This window comes from Sinocyclocheilus grahami, unplaced genomic scaffold (assembly GCF_001515645.1).
Source record: "Sinocyclocheilus grahami isolate Dianchi unplaced genomic scaffold, SAMN03320097.WGS_v1.1 scaffold545.1, whole genome shotgun sequence".
NCBI classification, from domain to species: Eukaryota; Metazoa; Chordata; class Actinopteri; order Cypriniformes; family Cyprinidae; genus Sinocyclocheilus; species Sinocyclocheilus grahami.
The window spans coordinates 179,494-201,059 of NW_015505724.1; the positions used below are offsets into that span (position 1 = coordinate 179,494).

The 21,566-nt window shown below is 38.7% G+C and overlaps 3 protein-coding genes across 3 annotated transcripts in view; all 3 read left to right on the top strand.

Annotated features, from left to right (window-relative positions):
* LOC107555802 (serine/arginine-rich splicing factor 6-like) overlaps positions 1-352 on the top strand; it is a 12,953-nt gene extending 12,601 nt beyond the window's left edge. The window contains exon 7 of the mRNA XM_016238706.1: positions 3-352. The gene's annotated coding sequence lies outside the window, so the exon portion shown is untranslated. The remainder of the gene's footprint in view (positions 1-2) is intronic.
* Positions 353-8,324: 7,972 nt separating this feature from the next.
* Positions 8,325-13,922, top strand: LOC107555797 (uncharacterized). Its single transcript, XM_016238699.1, has 6 exons — positions 8,325-8,527; positions 8,857-8,882; positions 10,061-10,213; positions 10,311-10,433; positions 10,725-10,751; positions 12,952-13,922. Exons 2-6 carry the CDS (start codon positions 8,870-8,872, stop codon positions 13,764-13,766), a joined length of 1,131 nt encoding a protein of 376 aa, XP_016094185.1. The 5' UTR covers positions 8,325-8,527; positions 8,857-8,869; the 3' UTR covers positions 13,767-13,922.
* Positions 13,923-15,172: 1,250 nt separating this feature from the next.
* Positions 15,173-21,566, top strand: part of LOC107555779 (lethal(3)malignant brain tumor-like protein 1) — a 44,659-nt gene continuing 38,265 nt past the window's right edge. Inside the window, exons 1-3 of the mRNA XM_016238684.1 lie at positions 15,173-15,222; positions 16,645-16,802; positions 17,084-17,288. Coding sequence (XP_016094170.1) covers positions 15,179-15,222; positions 16,645-16,802; positions 17,084-17,288 — 407 coding nt within the window. The 5' untranslated portion in view covers positions 15,173-15,178. The remainder of the gene's footprint in view (positions 15,223-16,644; positions 16,803-17,083; positions 17,289-21,566) is intronic.

A 21,566-nucleotide genomic window follows, 5' to 3' on the forward strand; every position in this document is an offset into this window, starting at 1 on the left:
CCCCCCCCATCTCCTTAAGAGGCCGGTTGTCAAGGATAATTTTCTAATGGTCATGATAGGATCCAAGTCCAAGGCATTTCATGCGTTTTATTTTACCCATCTTCTATAGTAAAAGAGAATCACAGCTTCGATTATTTTATATGCATAACAATAGCATGAAAATAAGTGATTTGATTTGGTGTGCTGCATGTCAGTCCTTTTTATAAACCATGATCCTCTGTGCTGTGTTGCTGGAAAAGGACTCGGCAAGGAAACGAAAGGCCGCTGCATCTTGTGGCTTATAAAACTATTATCTGAACAATGTTGACTTATGTTTCTTCATGTAATAGTTCATTGAAAACTGTCTGATTTTGTTTTATTAAAATGCATTCTATTAATTTTATTGTTCTTTTTAATGGCCTTTTCTCCAAAAATCAATGATTCATAAATGGCTATTTTTTTATGTTTTTTTCCCTTAGCAGATAAAAGCAGTACTTAAGTCCTATTCACACCAACTATAACGGTAGCGCTTTATTTTATAGTCCTGTTCTGCATGTACATACTACGTACTTAGTGATTACAGTAGCTGGGTAATAACTAGGTACTAACCCTGAACCTACACCTAACCCATGTAGTTACCTTATATTACCCATTACTTTCTTAGCCAAGTACATTGTAAGTACACATACTGTAAAATAAAGTGCAACCACTATAATGACTAAAGTAAAAAAAAAATTATATAGGAATGGGGAGGTCCACAACACCTCTACAACAACGGCAGATGAATGAATATCGGAGTCACTTTTTATTTTTTTTCCCCCCAGCTGATTAATAAAAACATTGACAGGCAATTAGAATCCATCTTTAGACTTTTAGGAGCTTGAGTATTTAAAGGGCAGATGACAACGTTATCGTGCAGCATTGGTGTGGATGCTAATATATATATCGAATTTGGTGTGAACATGCCTTCAGTGTTACAGTTTGTTAATCAGTGAGAGCAATTACACTGACTGGCTGTTCATCTTACAGAACCAGTACATGAGAAGGAAAACTGATGTGATACTGGCTAAGCTTTCAGACACAGCCAAAGCTGTGTGCTTATGAGTTGCCTTGCTGTCCTTTCAGGCAATGACTTTGCAGGCAGCGTTTGTGCACAAAAGTACCTCACAAACAGAGCTGGGTAGTCTGTTACAGAATACATAAACTAGTTAGTAATGTAATCTGACTACTTTTAAAATGACTGTTAGATTTTATCAAGCTTGTTTTAAATTTGCCAATAAATGTACAGTGTAGTGGGTTTGTGAGTTGCTAAAAAGCTAATTATTAAATCACAAAAATGTAAAATTAAACGCTACAAATAAAAATAATTTGTTTACCTGCATGCTAATGTGACCATTAACCGACATCAGAGAACTTAACACATTTGCAGTAAACATGCGAATGTGTTAAGTTACTGAAATATTAACTTCCTCTGAGATATTTTAAGTAAATATTTCGCCGAATGGGTTTGGTTGAGAAAAACGTTTGGGAATCCCTGTACTACTTGAACAATCTTTAATAAACATGAAAACTGCAATGACATTACATGCCCAAAGTCTTTTAGGTTTGAAATATTTTTGTCCAGACTTTGTCTAATTTCACTTTTTTTCCCCCTAGTTTTTGGATAAAGCAGCTGTTTACGATTTTATATTCACAGTCCTAGCTTTTCCAGATTCCCTTTTTGAATGATGAATACAGACTACTGCAACCTGGTATGGAGAGTGCAGAACACATGCCAGTTGGTCATCAGCCCAGACACAGGTGACATTAGGCAAAACCACAGTCAGCGTTTGTCACCAAGTGGTGTCAGTTTGGTGTGTGTGGGCCAGACAGAAAGCAGATTTCACACAGACATAGTCTGTCCAGCACTGAAAATCATCCATTTTCCTGCAAATCAGTCCCATAATCTGCAGTCAGAAAGTGTTGTTTGTGTCATTACCTCAGATGAGGACGTAAAGAGTTGGCTCAATTAACTAAACGCATTGCCTGTTACTTCTGTTTTCTGCTCCAGAATCAAGCTACCCTTAACCAGTGGTTTATAGGATCCGATTCCCATTGCCAAATCTAAAGCTGAGGTCTGTTCCTGGAGATCCTGTCCTGAAAAGATAATTCCAACCTGCTCCATGATAGTTGCGAGAAGAGAGTAAGAGAACTCCCGTCTCCAGGTCCCAGGACAAGCACAAATTGGAACAACACCAGTTTTTAAAGTAAAAACATTAAAGGTTTTAAATAATCAGTGAGATATTTACATTTAGTCATTTAGCAGACGCTTTTACTCAAAGCGACTTACAAATGAGGACAATAGTAGCAATCAAAATCAACAAGAGAGCAATGATATGCAAGCACGATAAGTCTCAGTTAGCTTAATACACGTAGCAAGGTTTTTTTTTTATTATATAATAAAAAGAAAACAGAATACAAAAGATTAGAGAAGCTAGTGTTTTTTTAAAGAAAACAAGCAGTAAGTAAATAGAATGCAAGTGTAAAAGGGGCAAGTTTTTTTTTTTTTTAAGAATAGAATTAGAATAGAGAGGGCTAGAGTTAGAGGGTCAAATAAAGATGGAAGAGATGTGTTTTTAGCCAATTCGTGAAGATGGTTAAGGACTCGGCTGCTCGGACTGAGTTGGGCAGGTCATTCCACCAGGAGGGAACATTTAATTTAAAAGTCAGTGAAAGTGATTTTGTGCCTCTTTGAGATGGCACAATAAAGTGACGTTCACTTGCAGAACGTAAGCTTCTAGAGGGCACATAACTCTGAAGTAATGAATTTAGGTAAAGGGGTGCAGAGCCAGTGGTGGTTTTGTAGGCAAACATTAATGCCTTGAATTTTATGCGAGCAGCTATTGGTAGCCAGTGCAAACTGATAAACAGAGGTATGACATGCATTCTTTTCAGCTCATTAAAAATTAATCGTGTTGGATCATTCTGGATTAATTGTAAAGGTTTGATAGAACTGGCTGGAAGACCTGCCAAGAGAGCATTGCAATAGTCCAGCCTGGATAGAACAAAAGCTTGAACAAGGAGCATGTTCTGAAAGAAAGGGCCTGATCTTCTTGATGTTGAATAAAGCAAATCTGCAGGACAGTTTTAGCAATGTCGTCTGAGAAAGTTAGCTGATCATCAATTATAACTCCAAGGTTTCTGGCTGTTTTTGAAGGAGTTATGGTTGATGTGCCTAAATGGATGGTGAAATTGTGATGAAACAATGGGTTTGATGGAACCACAAGCAGTTCTGTCTTGGCAAGGTTGAGTTGAAGGTGATGGTCCGTCATCCAACAAGAAATGTCTGTTAGACATGCTGAGATACGAGCAGCTATCTTCGGATCATCAGGATGGAATGAGAGGTAGAGTTGAGTGTCATCAGCATAGCAGTGATATGAAAAGCCATGTTTCTGAATGACAGAACCTAGTGATGCCATGTAGACAGAGATGAGAAGCGGTCCAAGTACTGAGCCCTGAGGCACCCCAGTAGCTAGATGTTGTGACTTGGACACCTCACCTCTCCAAGATATCTTGAAGGAACTATCTGAGAGAGAAGACCCAAACCACTGGAGTGCGGTTCTTGAGATGCCCTTTGCCAATAGGGTTGACAGGAGGATCTGGTGGTTAACCGTGTCAAAAGCAGCAGACAGATCCAGCAAAATAAGTATAGAAGATTTGGAAGCTGCTCTTGCCAGTCTTAGGGCTTCAACAACTGAGAGCAAGGCAGTCTCGGTTGAATGTCCACTTCTGAAGCCAGATTGGTTGCTGTTGAGGAGGTTGTTCTGTGTGAGAAAGGCAGAGACTTGGTTGAACACAACTCGTTCAAGTATTTTTGCAATGAAAGGAAGAAGGGAAACCGGTTTGTAGTTCTCAGAGTTGGGTTAAGGGTGGGTTTCTTAAATAAAGGGGTTATACGAGCCTGTTTAAATGCTGAGGGAAAAACACCAGTGTGAAGGGATGTGTTAATGATGTGAGTGAATGCAGGTACAACGGCAGGAGAAATGGCTTGAAGGAGATGAGATGGAATAGGATCAAGCGGACAAGTAGTAGGATGATTGGAAAGGATGAGTTTGGAGACTTCTGCCTCAGAGAGTGGAGAGAAGGATGTGAACGAGTGTGTGTTTGCTGGTAAGATATGTTTGACAGTTTGTGGTGTGGAAAATTGTGCACTGATGGTTTTAATTTTATTAATGAAGAATGTGGTATAAATAAAAAGCTGTATAGATATAAATATAAGACTTCAGGAGGGGAAATGGCCAAAATAACAAAATCAATTCTTACTAAGGGTTTGTGTAAATACATTAGCTTCAAAAGAAAAAAAGAAAAGACAAACTCTTCCCTTACTCCCTCTCTATTTAAACACAGGAGAAAACATGAATCTTCAATGGCATCCTCCTCCTTACAAACGATCCCACAATAACAAAATTTAGCATATAACTTCTACACTACACTTATATAAGCACTACATAGATATATACAACCAAAGGGATTCCTTTAACAGACTCCATCTAGTTAGTGGTAACAATCAACACAAAGTTAACTTTACACAAATGAACAGCGAATTTCGCGAGCAAATCTGTCAGTCCGAGTTCCAGAGCATTTTCACTTGATTTATATGATTTAACCATAACCACATACATGGATATTAAAAATGATGCATGGAAAAGAAACTGTTGAGAGTCTTGGTGAGTTTGATTCATGCATTGATGGTCCGTGTTTAGCAATGGTTAATGATTTAATGCACTGAGCGCTGCTGTAGTTACACTCACCAACAGCAGAAAGCTACTTTTATTTATTTTGAGTAATTCAAATTAGAATGATATCTTAGTTTTAACGGCAATATACAGTGGGTACGGAAAGTATTCAGACCCCCTTAAATTTTTCACTCTGTTATATTGCAGCCATTTGCTAAAATCATTTAAGTTCATTTTTTTTCCTCATTAATGTACACGGACTAGGTTAGGTTCCACACTCTCTACTGTTCAAGATAGCGCAGGGAACTTAGTAAATTAAATAAACATACAATTAAAAACCTAAACTAAACTGCTATGTTTACACTGTCAGTTTTTGGAATTGACAACCGCATTTACTTACAGATGTCTCAATGTCTCGTTCACACAGCAGCTTACAGTAGTGTCTCGAATGCTGTTTGTATGAACGTGCAATGGGAGTCAAGTCCGTATTCCTTACCAGTAACCATAGCGCTGTGACCAAAATAATATCACAGATAAACCAGTGACCAAAATAATATCAAAGATGGCGAAGTCCACAAAACTTGGCTGCGTCCGAAAGCCTAGGCAGCTTACTTGCTGCCTTATGAGGCAATGACTTTGCAGGCAGCGTTTTTGCATGAAAGGCACCTCATGAAACTGATTTCGGACAGGCTTCTGAGGCAGCGTAACGGTTTAATGATCTACAACAAAATAGAACTTGTTTTGATGATAACTAAAATATTTAATCATTATAATACTGATTTCTCGCTAGAAACAACATCAAAAGTGCAAAAAGTTAGTCAGAAACATACATTTACACACAAACTGACCACCAAACGCAACTTTCAGATGCCATCTTTATTTTTTTCTCCCAACCGTCACGGAATGGAACGCACAGGATTGTGGGATATCAAAGGCAGTGAAGGATACATCTGTGAGTCATTCTATATTTAGGGGTACATTTCATGTCAGCCGAAAAGTCAGGAAATCAGTATTCTTTTTTGATCAATAAACTAGGTAGTTTAATAATATATCCCCTTAATGTGCTAAATTAATTATTTGGCAAGCTTAAGCTCTAATGACTTTTAAATATGTTAATGAACATTAACATTTGATTCATTATTTTGTCAACTGTGTTACGGACAAATGCTGTGTCAAATGAAACATTTTGAGTCTATTCACCAGAGTTTTTGAGGTTATCTATCTAACTGATTTGAAAATATGAATTCGAGGCTTCCTAATGGGCGTTCTGTGGGATGCTATCATGAAGGATGGAACTTTTCTTCAGCATAAATCCACAGTATGCTGAATTTAGTGTTATTCACCACCCTTACCCAAGACGACCATCTCCAGAGATATCCCCATCTTACAGTTTAGTTCACATTTAAAATATTTATGACATAAAAACCACACATAACACAGTTGACAGACAAAGTAACACAGTTGACAGGACACATTAGGAAAAAAAAGATAAATTTAAGATAAAAACTATTTTTATTCAGCAAATGTAAGTACAAGCAATTAATCGGAGTTCAGTTAAAAAAAAGATTAAAACATTACAGTGAAATGATTACAACTTTAACAACGAACAACATTTAATCCATAGTGTCTATTGCAAACAAGAACAGTCTGGCTAGTCCAGATGTGTGTTTAATTGGTTTCTGAGACATGTCTCATTGGTCTCTGTATAATCCATATGTGTGTATGTGATGTATCATGTCTCTGTGGTTTCTATAACATTACTTTCTGAACTAATTTGCATTTCCAACTGATTGTATTTAATCTTCTTGTTCTTTTTGTTTCTTCTCATTCACCAAGTAATCCTTAACTGATTTTACTGTCAATATTTTGTTTTCTTTTGTATGCTTTCAGTCATTCTTTCATTCGTTTCTTTTCTTTCAGTTGTGTTTTCAGTCAGTTCACAAGTCGGAGATCTTAGACCATATGTCCATGTCAATTTCCATATGACGAGAGGTCACAGAAGTAGGAGGAGGAATCATTCTGATAACATCTTCATGCAAACACCATAGGACATCATCTTGCCATGGCCAGAAAAAGCGGTTGACTCCAATCCGGAGCATACATTTCACATTGACATGAGTTTCATTCAAATCTTGAATCACTCCGGGATAAAATTCATCATCATATTTAACACAGTACCACTGGTCGATGATATCAGAGTTTTGCCAAGGAATTTCAGATGGATTCTGGATCTTGCCCTCCTGTGTGGATGCTGTTACTTGAACCTCGAAGGTAAAGGTTTTGGAGTTGTAACCAGATAAACCCCATCTCCCTAAAACACAAATCACTCTAATATTATGGTAGGCTTATTTCAAATCATGGAGTCATATCGAATTTATGAATACTCCATGAAATCATTGTAATATACAGTGGGGAAAATATTTATTTGATCCCCTGCTGATTTTGTAAGTTTGCCCACTTACAGAGAAATGAAGGTCTGTAATTTTTATGGTAGATTTATTTTAATGGATAGAGACAGAATACCAACCAGAAAATCAAGAAAAACACATTATATAAAGGTTAGAAATTTATTTATTTTCATTTCAGTGAGTGAAATAAGTATTTGATCCCCAACCAACCAGCAAGAATTCGGGCTCCCACAGACTGGTTATGTGCCCATGTGCAACTGTTGGTGCGATTATTCAGAAATGGAAGAAATACAAAATGACCATCAATCAGCCTCGGTCTGGAGCTCCGTGCAAGATCTCGCCTCATGGGGTAAGGACAGGGGCGTAGATGACGCGGGGGACGCGGGGGACATGTCCCCCCCACTTTTTATAAAAAGTAAATTCGTCCCCCGCACTTTTTTATTGGAGAGTTGTGTTCACGACATGGTAAGGATGATCATGAGAAAGGCGAGGGATCAGCCCTGAACTACACGGGAGAAGCTTGTTAATGATCTTAAGGCAGTTGGGACCACAGTCACCAAGCAAACCATTGGTAACACACTATGCCGCAATGGACTGAAACCCTGCAGCGCCCGCAAGCTCCCCCTGCTCAAGAAGGCACATGTACAGCTCGTTTAAAGTCTGCCAAAGAACATCTAAATGATTCAGAGAAGGCTTGGGAGAAAGTGCTGTGGTCAGATGAGACCAAAATTGAGCTCTTTGGTATTAACTCGACTCGCCGTGTTTGGAGGGAGAGAAATGCTGACTATGACCCCAAGAACACCATCCCTACAGTCAAGCACGGAGCTGGAAACATTATGCTTTGGGGCTGTTTTTCTGATAAGGGTACAGAACGGCTTCACCGCATTGAGGGGCCATGTACTGTAAAATCTTGGATGAGAACCTCCTTCCCTCAGCCAGAACACTGAAGATGAAGATGACTGAAGACATAAAAAAGAAATTTACTTTAGGTACTTAAGTACTTTTAAAAGCAAGTACTTCTGTACTTCTACTTAAGTAAAATCTGTCTTTACAACTTTTACTTGTAATGGAGTAATATTTGACCAGCAGTATCTGTACTTTCACTCAAGTAATAGAGTTGAGTACTTTGTCCGCCTCTGTTCTTGAATGGGAAGCATGCTTTACGGCACCGCCGGTCACTGAATGGTGTTGTGCTTCCAGCAGGGTTTAGTTAACAGCTGCAGCACGTCTTTCTAAAGGCGACAGTCACGTGACTCGGCGTCATACATTCGGCGTCGCACAGCAGCTCGGGCGCTTGTTTTATTTCTTATTATATATATTTTTCAAACCGCAGTTGATCGATGCTCTTAAAACTGTGCTATCATCGTTAGAAAATCTGTATCGAGGAGTTTGACTGATTTACATCCACACATCTGCATCTGGGAGGTCAGTAGATACATCTTTGTTTATTATGGTTCTAAGTAAACGCTTGAAAGGATATTTACCAAAACCACCATGGGGACCATACTTTACACAAAATGCCAGTTATTGTTCCTACTGTAAATAATGCATTAATATGAGATAAAATTCTAAGACGCTTTTGCAGTCTGTTGTGTGTAATTTATGCATTGACTGCACAGTGGTTATTAATACCAAATCCACTTAATTTTACTGTAGTAACAATAGTAGTATATTGTTGTCATGGAGTTTTCAGGGCACATTATAAATAGTATTTGGTACTTGTAATTAATTCTGTCTTTTAAATATATTTTTAGGCTCTGGAATTAAATGGTCATGACTGGTGAGTATAATGCATTTATTAGAAATTATTATAATAAGATAGAAAATAAGACCACAAACTGTATTTAGGATGAGTTAGTAACAATAAACATAATATGCAAGATGTATAATTTATACATATGATGTATATGTGTTAGGGATGCTCCAATCCGCCTTTTTCGCTTCCGATTCCGATACCTAGGGTTCGGTATTGGCCGATATCCGATACCGATCCGATACCAGTGAAGTTTTTTTCCCTCATTTAAATAAATATAGAATTTATATATCTCTGTGTGTGGAACTGATAATCATTCTTTCACAATCTACTAGATACAGACTACTTCATTATAAAGAAAAATAAAATAAACATATGAAAAAATATAGGCCCATGTATATTTATAATCTATGACAAAAATGTATCAAACTAGGTTAGTGGATAATTCGGCAGCAAAAGTTATTCTAGAAAAATCAGTGCACAATAATTTTAGAAATCCAAACATTTAGTGAAAACCAATATTGTGTGGGGAACAAATAAAAGTGTTAAATATGGTAAAATGTTACACATTGCTATTTGTATTATTATAAAATCCATTCATTAAAAACATTCATGAATGTATTTATTTATAGTCTTTTCTACGCCCGTGTTTTGTTCTCACAGACACCCGGTAGCGAGCAACAAAACAACATTAAACATAATAGTCCTTTTTGCAAAATCATAGACATGTATTTACAAATCAAGTATAATGGGAACACAGAATGATGTTGGAGAGAGCTTTACGAGCTGACTGCTGTAACCGAACGCGACCAGGGTTTAAAGACTGAACGAATGACTGACAGCCACAGCGGAGAAAAGAGTTTGTGTGAACTTTAATGCAAGGACTTCAATATTCATATGTTGCTCACATTAAGCTATCGTATGGCTTCAGAAGTAACACAGAATAATTCACACAATCTAAAAAAAAATTAAAAAAAATCAGATTTGGATCGGTTCTCTCTGACCGATACCAGATCCGAGAAAAATGGCACTATCGGAGCCGATACCCGATATGAATATCGGATCGGCGCATCCCTAATATGTGTATAGACTTCTTATAGGTTTATTATAAAATATAATTCACTAGAAGTTCAGGAAATCACGTATCTCAGTGTAAATGGTTCCATAAAGCTTGTATTTGATGTATTTTTCTGACTGTTTTACAGAGCGAGTGTTTGTGTTTGTTGATGAAGAGGAGCTTTTCGGCGTGATGAAGGATCTTGACTGTCTGTACTGCAGGAATCCAGTGACTGCATCTAAACATCACCTCAAAAAGAGACATCTCAGATTCGCGGTGTATTATAAAGACTCTGGCATTGGTAATTGACCAGTAACCGTTTCTATAACACACATCTTGCAGAGAGGTAGTATTTTACACCCATTCTCAACTCTAATGCTGTCTGTTCTTTCTGACAGGGAAGTTTTCTATCCCCTGTTATTGTTCTGATGGAGGCCATGGCAGGAGCCACTGGCATTGCCCAATGTGCTCAAAAATATTGCAAAGGACAAAGGATTACAAAATCCATATTACCAACCATGGTTTGTGTCTATTAAAATGCATTTCTTGAATTTTTGAATTTTCTTAGAGGAGTGGACTGTACTACTTTTTTTTTAATTTACTACTTGTATTGTAATTTAAAGAGAATGGAATATCAAGTATGTATCGGACTGTATAGTAATTTTTACATATACACTACTAGTCAAAAGTTTACACCGTATACACATACTCATTTATTATTATTGGCATTGTCCATATTGTAGTTTTTTTGAGCTCATCCAAGTTCATTCTTGTTAATTAATATCCCTCAAATCTGTTTCAAACGACTGCAGGTGTTGAGATGACTGACAAATCCACAGGTGAGCAATGGCATTTATTGATCATTTTCAATAGCGCTCATCCACTGATCAAATTATTGGCTGTGTGCAACACCACAGCAGCTGCCCATTCAGTCAGTAACTGTTTTGTATGACGGCGCCTCCTAAAGGTGTGCACACATACCATTGTTCTGTGAATTTTCACAGACGAAATTCAAAAGTTCCAATCAGAATACACACAGTCTGGAATTTCTCATGAGGATAGAATATTTCTCCACGCAGTTTCTCCAGTTCACATGGCTGTTTATTGATTCTTTTTTTCTAGTGATTCTGAAGGCCGTGATTAGCTGGTTCAGGTGTGTTTGATTGAGGCTGTAGCTAAACTCTGCAGGACAGTGGGTCTCCAGCACACTTGAATGGAAGTTTCTAGTAAATTCTGAAGACCTGGGCTGTGCTGCCCCCATACCATTATATAGGGCACTATTTGAGAGAACAGCTATTTGAAGTGTTGTCCGAAACCGTAGTGGACATTATTGATTGTACTCAATCAATCCCATAATGCACCGCAGTAATGAGTGTACAACCGATGAACTGCTGAACCGCTGGTCCAAAGTGGTTACAGCGTAATATCATACAGGTATAAATGTCTTTTTAATTGATTATTAAGTAGTTAAAGGGGACATCGGATGGCCGTTCTCCACAAGTTGGTGTGATGCTTTAGGGTCTTCATGAAATGTCTGTAACATACTTTTGTTAAAATTTCTCAACATTCGTGTAAAACAACACCAAAAACCGCTTTGTTCACAGTCTCTTTAAATGCTAATGAGCTCTGCTCACCCCGCCCCTCTCTTCTGTGGGGTGTGTCGACACAAGACGCCGCAGTTGCTGCCTTGGACTCCAAGCTATCTACGTAGAAACCTGCTGCAGATTGAAATGAATGATACGGTATCAGACTCAGACAGCCCATAACTAAATAACTGCGTGTTTTCTTTTCAGCCTTTCTGAGCTGGCAGACACACCGGAAACCAACTAAATGCAAAAAAAGCTAAAAAAAGTGAACATTTCATCCGATGTCCTCTTTAATGGAGGTTCCTATACAAGCTATTCATTACTACCGGAGCGGCCAGTTTGCAAACTCTTTCAAATGATTATTAAACAGCAAGCACAAACTATGAAAAAGCGGCAGCTCTTCTGCTGCATTTCCGAATTCGCTCACGTTTGAATTCACTTCAACTGGACTACATTAGTGGACTGATAGTGAATGAGTGTATATAGGGGGGCGTTTTCGAACATAGCTCTAGATTGGCTGCTTTTGCTGTGTTTAATTAGGGTTGGAGCTCAACTCTGCAGGATAGTGGCCCTCCAGGAACAGGTTTGGACGCTCCTGACCCCTGGATGTGTAACAAATTCTCAAATTTCACATCGTTCAGCCTTATTTTAGTTTCGGACACCTCTACAGTATATCCCAAATGTGACCCTGGATCACAAAACCAGTTATAAGGGTCTATTTTATGAAATTGAGATTTATACACCATCTCAAAGCTGAACTCACTCCGCCCCTCTCTTCTGTGGGGTGTGTCGACACAAGACGCCGCAGTTGCTGCCTTGGACTCCAAGCTATCTACGTAGAAACCTGCTGCAGATTGAAATGAATGATACGGTATCATAATCGAACAGCCGTCTTTTTTAAAGAATCATCTTTAAAGTTGTCCAAATGAAGTTCTTAGCAATGCATATTACTAATCAAAAATTACAGTATATCCCAAATGTGACCCTGGATCACAAAACCAGTTATAAGGGTCTATTTTATGAAATTGAGATTTATACACCATCTCAAAGCTGAATAAATAAGCTTTCCATTGATGTATGGTTTGTTAGGATCGGACAATATTTGGCAGAGATACAACTATTTGAAAATCTGGAAGCTGAGGGTGCAAAAAAATCTGAATATTGAGAAAATCATCTTTAAAGTTGTCCAAATGAAGTTCTTAGCAATGCATATTACTAATCAAAATTAGGTTTTGATATATTTACAGTAGGAAATTTACAAAATATCTTCATGGAACATGATCTTTACTTAATATCCTAATGATTTTTGGCATAAAAGAAAAATCAATAATTTTGACCCATACAATGTATTTTTGGCTATTGCTACAAATATACCCCAGCGACTTAAGACTGCTTTTGTGCTCCAGGGTCACATATTAGGATTCATCTAAACAGGTTTTTTTCTCTCTTCCAGTTGAGCTACAACCTACAACAGTCCTGTTGGAGAGCCAACAAACAGACAACGAAGACAAGACTCCGGGCAACAAGTCAGCGTGCCAAAAGTGTGGCATCTTCTTTACCACCACATCAAATTTGAGACGGCACGAGAGGCTACAGCACAGCCAGAACCAGCAGCCCATGTTATGCATAGATGCCAAAAATGCCATCTATGTTACACCTAAGGATCTGCATGGACCTAGAGTGCCCATTCATATCCGCAAATCCTTTGCCTTACAGATACTGCTGTGTGAGCTGGAGGAATGCTGGGATTTCATGAGAGCACAGGCCCAGAGCGGGAATCCTGGTAAAGAGTGCCGTCACCTCGTGAGAACTAATCACGCGCAGCACTACGTTCCCCCTCCACCGCTGTGTGTCAGCTCTCTGGAGGAGATGACCGACAAACACCTCCTGTCCATATCGGAGAAACAAGAGTGCCAGGAGATGAACTCCAGGGCATGTTTAGAGGGAGCCGATTGTGTGTACCCTATTTTTTGGGGGGAGCATGACCTTCCAGAGAGATGTGTCTACTTTTCTGTGTACACAGACCTCAAGGACAAATGGTGTCAGTTTGGGAGGACACGCGTCTCGTTTGACACCAAGTCTGGCAGCTGGAAGTGTCTATGTGAACACAAAAGAAACCGTTGCGTCCACAAGCATTTATCTATGTGGTGGTTGTTTCAGGAGCATCCCAGATTGTTGCAAAATGCCCTAGATATCAACGCTGAAAGAGTCGACGTGGTCATCGATGAAGAGGTTAAAATGTGTCCTGAGGGTGACGACCTCTGCTAGCTTCGACATCCATCAGAACTTCACTCTCGTGTTCTGTCTTCACTCAATAAAAACACTTGCCATACACTTTATTTTGCCTTGTAGTTTGTTAACAGTTGGTTTGCAAAAATTCATGTGCAGTGCTGTGCTATGTTTAGTGTTGTGGGAAACGCATTACAAGTAACACTAATTATGTAATCAGATTACTTTTGTAAAGTAACTAGTAACATATTACTTTTACATGTACAATGACATTTCTGAGTTACTTTGTCAAATAAGTAACAAAAGTTATTTTGGTACTTTGTCCTCAGCTCCTGTCCCCGTGTTGAGAGAAATCAGAGGCACTTCCCTCAGCCTGAGGCTTATTATTTTCACTTTTGCTGTGAAAGGGCCATTACAGTGCAGGTGACAAAAAGTAATGCAAAAGTACGTAATGCATTACTTTCCATGAACAGTAGTAACTAAGTAATGCAATTAGTTACTTTTTTTGGAGTAATGCGATGTTGTAATGCATTACTTTTAAAAGTAACTTTCCCCAACACTGTAAGTTTATGACGTTGCCATACTCATTTTATTAATGATATCCAAGTTATATTTGTGGTGAATATTTCTTGAAAGGTGTCATGAGATTTATTCATGGATTATTCAACTGAAAAGCAAAATGTGTGTTCTCGTGCTTTCAAAGCCAAATGTAATAAATACTAAGTCCAATAACAATCTCAGTAAACTCTCTTTGTGGGGAAGTTTCACTTTAGGCTTTGTATTAAATGGTGAGTTGTGTGACATGATTGTGTGACCGATTTACACAAAGTATTGATGATGTTGTGTGTCTTAACTGATTTTACACAACATAAATAATGTTCAGTATTATGATTTTTAAAATGCATCTTTATCTATGTTTGAACAGCAAAGTCTAATAATAATAATAAAGAAATTAAAGAAATAAGTAGAGGATTCTCAAGTTTTATGTACAACATTTTTTTCTGTTTAACTTCCACATCGATGGTTCAGATGAGTTCAAAAGCAGAATCAGGATGAAGACGAGAGAAAACTGAAGTAATGTCAATTCAAATTTGAGTCTTATATTTTTACATTTGACATTTGCACTTCCAGGTAACAAATCACTTAAAACTACAAGAAATTATGACTGTCTTATGCTATTCTTTCAGTGAGGTTTATTTATTTGTTTTTATTCAGGGATTCAGGGACTCGTTTGCTCTAACGTCTAGCTCAAATGCCACTAATAGCTATATAAGGCATTTTATTCTTTTACATAAGGATACTCTTTTTTTTAAAAATATGTTTAAATTAATGTCGTATCAAAACAATCCCCACAGCAGAGATCTCATACGCTGCACACTATCACATGTGATTGTGAAGTTGTGTAGAATAAATGCAACACACTTTTCAAAACATCAAAGGATTGTGCGCTCATGATGCGCGCATGCGCAGATCACATTCCTCCCGAGCAGCACTGGTGAGAATAAATTCATTATCTGATCGCCTTCACATTACACACTATTCATGTCATGCCATTAATGCACGTTCCATATAAAAAGATTTTACTTTGCATGCATTTCTGGATACTTATAATGACGCGCGTTTCATCGTATTTTCCCTTCACGAAATGATTAAAAAACCCTAATAATTAGCAATTAAACTGAGGTTGCCTTGAAATTACAGCATATGTTTTAATATCGATCATCATAACGGAGCGCATCTGTCTTTTCCTTCCAAATGCATCGGAATCGGATGTTCCTCATAAAGCAGTCTTTCAGTCAAGAGCGGAATGAAATAATGAATGGTTCGCCTACTTTACAGTTTACTGCACAGCGACATGAACTTCCGCCATTTTGCACTGGTAAAGATTATTTTGGGGAGAGGAGAGGATGCGCTTGAACTGATGCTTTTTGAAATGGAATGGAAGATTCACTCACATCACCACCATCAGTTATGCATTATGCATAATCATCACCATCATTACCACCACTGGTTTATGAGCATCATCACCATAATTTATGCTCCATCCTCATCACCACCACCATCAGATTATGGATTATGGATCACCACCACCATCAGATTATGGATTATGGATCACCATCACTATCACATTATGGGTTGAGCATCAACATCATTTGTGACCCTGGAGCACAAAAGCAGTCTTAAATCGCTGGGGATATTTGTAGCAATAGCCAAAAATATTTTTTTTTTGTTTATGCCAAAAACCATTAGGATATTAAGTAAATATCATGTTCTACCGTAAATATATCAAAACTTAATTTTTGATTAGTAATATGCATTGCTAAGAACTTCATTTGGACAACTTTAAAGATGATTTTCTCAATATTTAGATTTTTTTTGCACCCTCAGATTCCAGATTTTCAATTAGTTGTATCTCAGCCAAATATTGTCCCATCCTAACAAACCATACATCAATTGAAAGCTTATTTATTTATTTATTCAGCTTTCAGATGATGTATAAATCTCAATTTTGAAAATTAACACTTAAGACTGGTTTTGTGGTCCAGGGTCACATTTGGGATATAGAGGTGTCCGAAACTAAAATAAGGCTGAACGATGTGAAATTTGAGCACATTTGTGCTTCTTCTTTGTTAATGTCCTGTTTCTCTTTCATTTTTGTAAAGGAATGACAGAAATTATCCTCCTAAATGACTAATGTCTTCCTCTTAAAACGTCTGATAAACTGCAGCATTTTAACTTTGCTGTTCAATTTGCTGTGTAATAGCATTCGAAGTTCATTTTCAAATATCCAGCCCCTTGATTGAAAAAAACCCCTCCTACTTCTGAAGGGAAATGGTGTTCTCTTTCAGTGTTGCATGTGAATAGTGAAATGGCCTCTGCACTATCTATCATGATGTCCTCAATCCTCTGTTGTTAGTGGTACTGAGCAGAGTCTTGCTATGAGTGCCAAAGCAGACCTGGATGTCTTGCCACATGATGCAGATGTCCCGTCTGAAAGCAGCGTCGCTCACGCTCCCAATGACAGTTCTGCACAGTGGCTGAAAACCCAGGATACTTCCACAATCATTTTTCCAGGTGCTTACAGTTGAATAGAAAGTACATTTATTTAATTAAATTTCCCATTTCACTTTCTTTTAAAACTAAAACTCTAAACAGATTTGGCTTGCTGTCCAAGGTGTAGGGATAGAGCTTGAGACTTGATCCTGTGTTTATATTTTCTTGCAGTTTGGTTGTCAGTATTAAATTAACACTCCTCCTGAACAATTGTTTTTAGTACATATCTCCAGAGGTGTTACATATTGTGGATAAGACAGTATTTACTCTTAGACCAGACAAAAACTTTTATTTTTCCAAAGCTTCTGCGCATCCATTGCCAAAAGTGGAGCTGCCTCCAAATGCAATCACGGTGATTAAAGGCAGTGAACTGGAGGCCGCATCACTTCCTGCGCAGGTTGGAGGGACGATTGTCCATGTTCTGGGCTGGAAGGAGGGAATGGCCATCTTTCCTGGAAGCAATCTGAAGGTGAGCAAAATGCCTGCGTCTGTGTGGACCCATATACGGTGATCTTGACGACAACAAGCTCTCGAGGTCTTCATGTTCAAAAATCAGCTGTAAAGTGCAAGGCAGCAAAAAACTTTTATTTTTCCAAAGCTTCTGCGCATCCATTGCCAAAAGTGGAGCTGCCTCCAAATGCAATCAAGGTGATTAAAGGCAGTGAACTGGAGGCCGCATCACTTCCTGCGCAGGTTGGAGGGACGATTGTCCATGTTCTGGGCTGGAAGGAGGGAATGGCCATCTTTCCTGGAAGCAATCTGAAGGTGAGCAAAATGCCTGCGTCTGTGTGGACCCATATACGGTGATCTTGACGACAACAAGCTCTCGAGGTCTTCATGTTCAAAAATCAGCTGTAAAGTGCAAGGCAGCCACCTCTGTGACTACATGTAGCTAGATGTGATGTTACAGCACAAGTCTGATCAGGTTACAACATTTTCCCCACATGTGGCAAAGTCAATGATAGCTGAAATAAAGATTTAACCATGTTAACATATTCAGTATGATTCCTGGAGATAATTGTGAACCAAATTCAGCGAGTGGAAAACAGAGATTGAATACATATCAGTTTAGTCATTTAAATTTTTTTACATTAAACATAAAAGATAAAATACATTGTAAAATACATTCATTAATTTAGCAGATGCTTTTATGCAAAGTAACTTATGAGGAATTCTGCAACAAAAGCATGTCATGTTAAGAATGCAGGAAGGTTTTTTCCTTGCATAATTCAAATGATAAACCAAATGCCCAAAATTGCACCTGAAATAGCCCGCCATATGTTATGAAAATCCAATTCTAAAACAATACAAATCTAATTTAAAAAAAGCCTGTCAAGTGATCTGTTAAATGCCATTTGATCTCCTCATATGGTGAAGCATAAACTCTTAACAAAAAGAAATATTATGTTTGATAACCGATTTTCGTAATCCCATACAATGTTGCCATAATAAAAAAAATAAAATAAAAAAAATAAAATAAAATAATGAATCGAATGCTCAAAGGAACATATCAAAATGTTAAATCAAACGCTCAAGTGACTTTAAATGCCTGATGTTGTACAGTGTAAATTTGCATGATTGTGTGATCTTTGGGATGTGGTTTGAGAAGTTCCTGCCTGAAATGGATGGCATTATAAATAGATTGAGCTGAAGGTGACGTTCTTTCTTCCAGGCCGAGGTGTCGTCTACAAGGCAGACTCTGTATTGTTAGCATAGCAGTGCTAGGAAATCTGAGTGCATGGATAATAGGTCCCAGTGATTTTGTGGATAATGAAAAGAGGAGAGGGCCAAACACCAAACCCTGAGGCACCCCAGTAGTTAGCCGATGTGATTTAGACACTGATACCCTGAAGGATCTGCCTGTCCTGGTATCAGCCCAGTGGAGTGCAGTTCCCATGATGACCAGTGTAAAGAGGGAAGATCTGGTGATTTAAAGGGGTCATGAACTGCCTTTTTTATTATTTTGTACGGTTCTCTGAGGTCCACTTATAATGTTATCAAGATTTTTACATCAAAATACATCATAATTTAGAAGTAAAAGGCTATTTTCTGTCCTGTTTTGACCCCCTCATCTGAACGCTCTGTTTGAATAGGTGTGACGAATTGTAGCATAGGTGCAGGAAGTGGGGGTGCTGAGGGTACTGCAGCACCCCCTGTTTTTTTCTGTGGTTCAACTGTTTAACTGTTGGGAATTTAAAAAAAATCGGAGTGTCTATTTACACTAAGTGCAAATAGCCCGCCTTGTTGGCAGAGGCTATTTACGCGAACTCCACTCACCACCATGTGATTGGGATAGTCAACATTACAAAAGACAGTCATCAATCATCAGATGCAATGGTGTAGATGGTAAAGTGTGTGTCATAGCCTACTCTTGCTTTTGACGCAATCGACCCGGGTTCGAATCTGCCTTTTGGTAAACTTTTTTTCTCCCGATTCAAATTTCAAATCACATCAGAAAAGCATTTATTTTTAATAAAAAGGAAGGAAATAATCAAATAGTTGAAAATAATGTACAGGTTAGGGAAGGTGTAGGGAGGGCTTTTGTCCCAATAAGGTGGCATCCATTTAATAATTTGAATTATAATTCAAATTGACACTCAATAAGTTATTATTGCATACTGTTTTATAATGTATTACAATGCTGAGGTGCAGATAACTGCCAGTATGTGCAATAAGTAATTAGCAGAATATTCTGCTATTTTAACATAGTATAAATAGAATAGCTATTTGCACTTAGTGTAAACAGCATATGATATCACAAAAAAATACTGCTATTTTCACTAAGTGTATATAGCCTCTATCGCCCTGCGCATACAGCACCCCCGGCCCCAACCTAAAACATCTTCCCGCGCCCCTGGATTGTAGACTCAGAAATAAACGCCCACTGCTGTGATTGGCTAACAGTTGTGTATGTTTAACAGCCTACAGCCTTCATAGATGGATGCTGCTGTGATTTAGGTTAAAACACATAAATACATATCAAACGATCAGTAATAACAGACAAAGCAGTTGTGAGCATGTAATAAAAACAGTTACTCACACTTGTGTGGTGCGCCATTACTGTCGGATCCAATATAGTCGTACAGCATTGTCTTTCAGTTTCAATCTTTCTGAAAATCCTTTGTTGAATTGTGCCCTTTGTCAGTAAAGAATCCGCGGTAAAATAAAGTGAACAAAGGACCGAGTTCTTACTGACGTGATCAGGATCTTCATTAAAAATAAAGTTCTTCCACTCTTTCCTAATGTTGGTATCAGAAGGAAGGCGATGCAAAAACTGTTTCTCCAGCTTGGCACTGCACAGCGTCTTGTCTTCAGAGCATCTTTATCGTTTTGGTTTCTGCATTTTCTGCATTTCATGCTTGAATCGGTGGGCGGAGCTACACAGACAGTGATGTAGAATCGGTGGACATTGCTATATAAGCAGTGATGTAGAATCGGTGGGCAGATCTAAACAGGCAGTGATGTAGAATCAGTGGACGTTGCTAAACAGGCAGTGATGTAGAATCAGTGGACGTTGCTAAACAGGCAGTGATGTAGAATCAGTGGACGTTGCTAAACAGGCAGTGATGTAGAATCAGTGGACGTTGCTAAACAGGCAGTGATGTAGAATCAGTGGACGTTGCTAAACAGGCAGTGATGTAGAATCAGTGGACGTTGCTAAACAGGCAGTGATGTAGAATCAGTGGACGTTGCTAAACAGGCAGTGATGTAGAATCAGTGGACGTTGCTAAACAGGCAGTGATGTAGAATCAGTGGACGTTGCTAAACAGGCAGTGATGTAGAATCAGTGGACGTTGCTAAACAGGCAGTGATGTAGAATCAGTGGACGTTGCTAAACAGGCAGTGATGTAGAATCAGTGGACGTTGCTAAACAGGCAGTGATGTAGAATCAGTGGACGTTGCTAAACAGGCAGTGATGTAGAATCAGTGGACGTTGCTAAACAGGCAGTGATGTAGAATCAGTGGACGTTGCTAAACAGGCAGTGATGTAGAATCAGTGGACGTTGCTAAACAGGCAGTGATGTAGAATCAGTGGACGTTGCTAAACAGGCAGTGATGTAGAATCAGTGGACGTTGCTAAACAGGCAGTGATGTAGAATCAGTGGACGTTGCTAAACAGGCAGTGATGTAGAATCAGTGGACGTTGCTAAACAGGCAGTGATGTAGAATCAGTGGACGTTGCTAAACAGGCAGTGATGTAGAATCAGTGGACGTTGCTAAACAGGCAGTGATGTAGAATCAGTGGACGTTGCTAAACAGGCAGTGATGTAGAATCAGTGGACGTTGCTAAACAGGCAGTGATGTAGAATCAGTGGACGTTGCTAAACAGGCAGTGATGTAGAATCAGTGGACGTTGCTAAACAGGCAGTGATGTAGAATCAGTGGACGTTGCTAAACAGGCAGTGATGTAGAATCAGTGGACGTTGCTAAACAGGCAGTGATGTAGAATCAGTGGACGTTGCTAAACAGGCAGTGATGTAGAATCAGTGGACGTTGCTAAACAGGCAGTGATGTAGAATCAGTGGACGTTGCTAAACAGGCAGTGATGTAGAATCAGTGGACGTTGCTAAACAGGCAGTGATGTAGAATCAGTGGACGTTGCTAAACAGGCAGTGATGTAGAATCAGTGGACGTTGCTAAACAGGCAGTGATGTAGAATCGGTGAGAGGAGCTAAACAAGCAGTGATGTAGAATCGGTGGGCGGAGCTAAACAGACAGTGATGTAGAATCGGTGAGAGGAGCTAAACAAGCAGTGATGTAGAATCGGTGGGCGGAGCTAAACAG

Coding starts and splice junctions, on each gene's coding strand:
- LOC107555797 (XM_016238699.1), top strand. Junction 10,434..10,724: donor AATCCATATTACCAACCATG/GTTTGTGTCTAT, acceptor AAACGACTGCAG/GTGTTGAGATGACTGACAAA. Junction 10,752..12,951: donor GATGACTGACAAATCCACAG/GTGAGCAATGGC, acceptor TCTCTCTTCCAG/TTGAGCTACAACCTACAACA.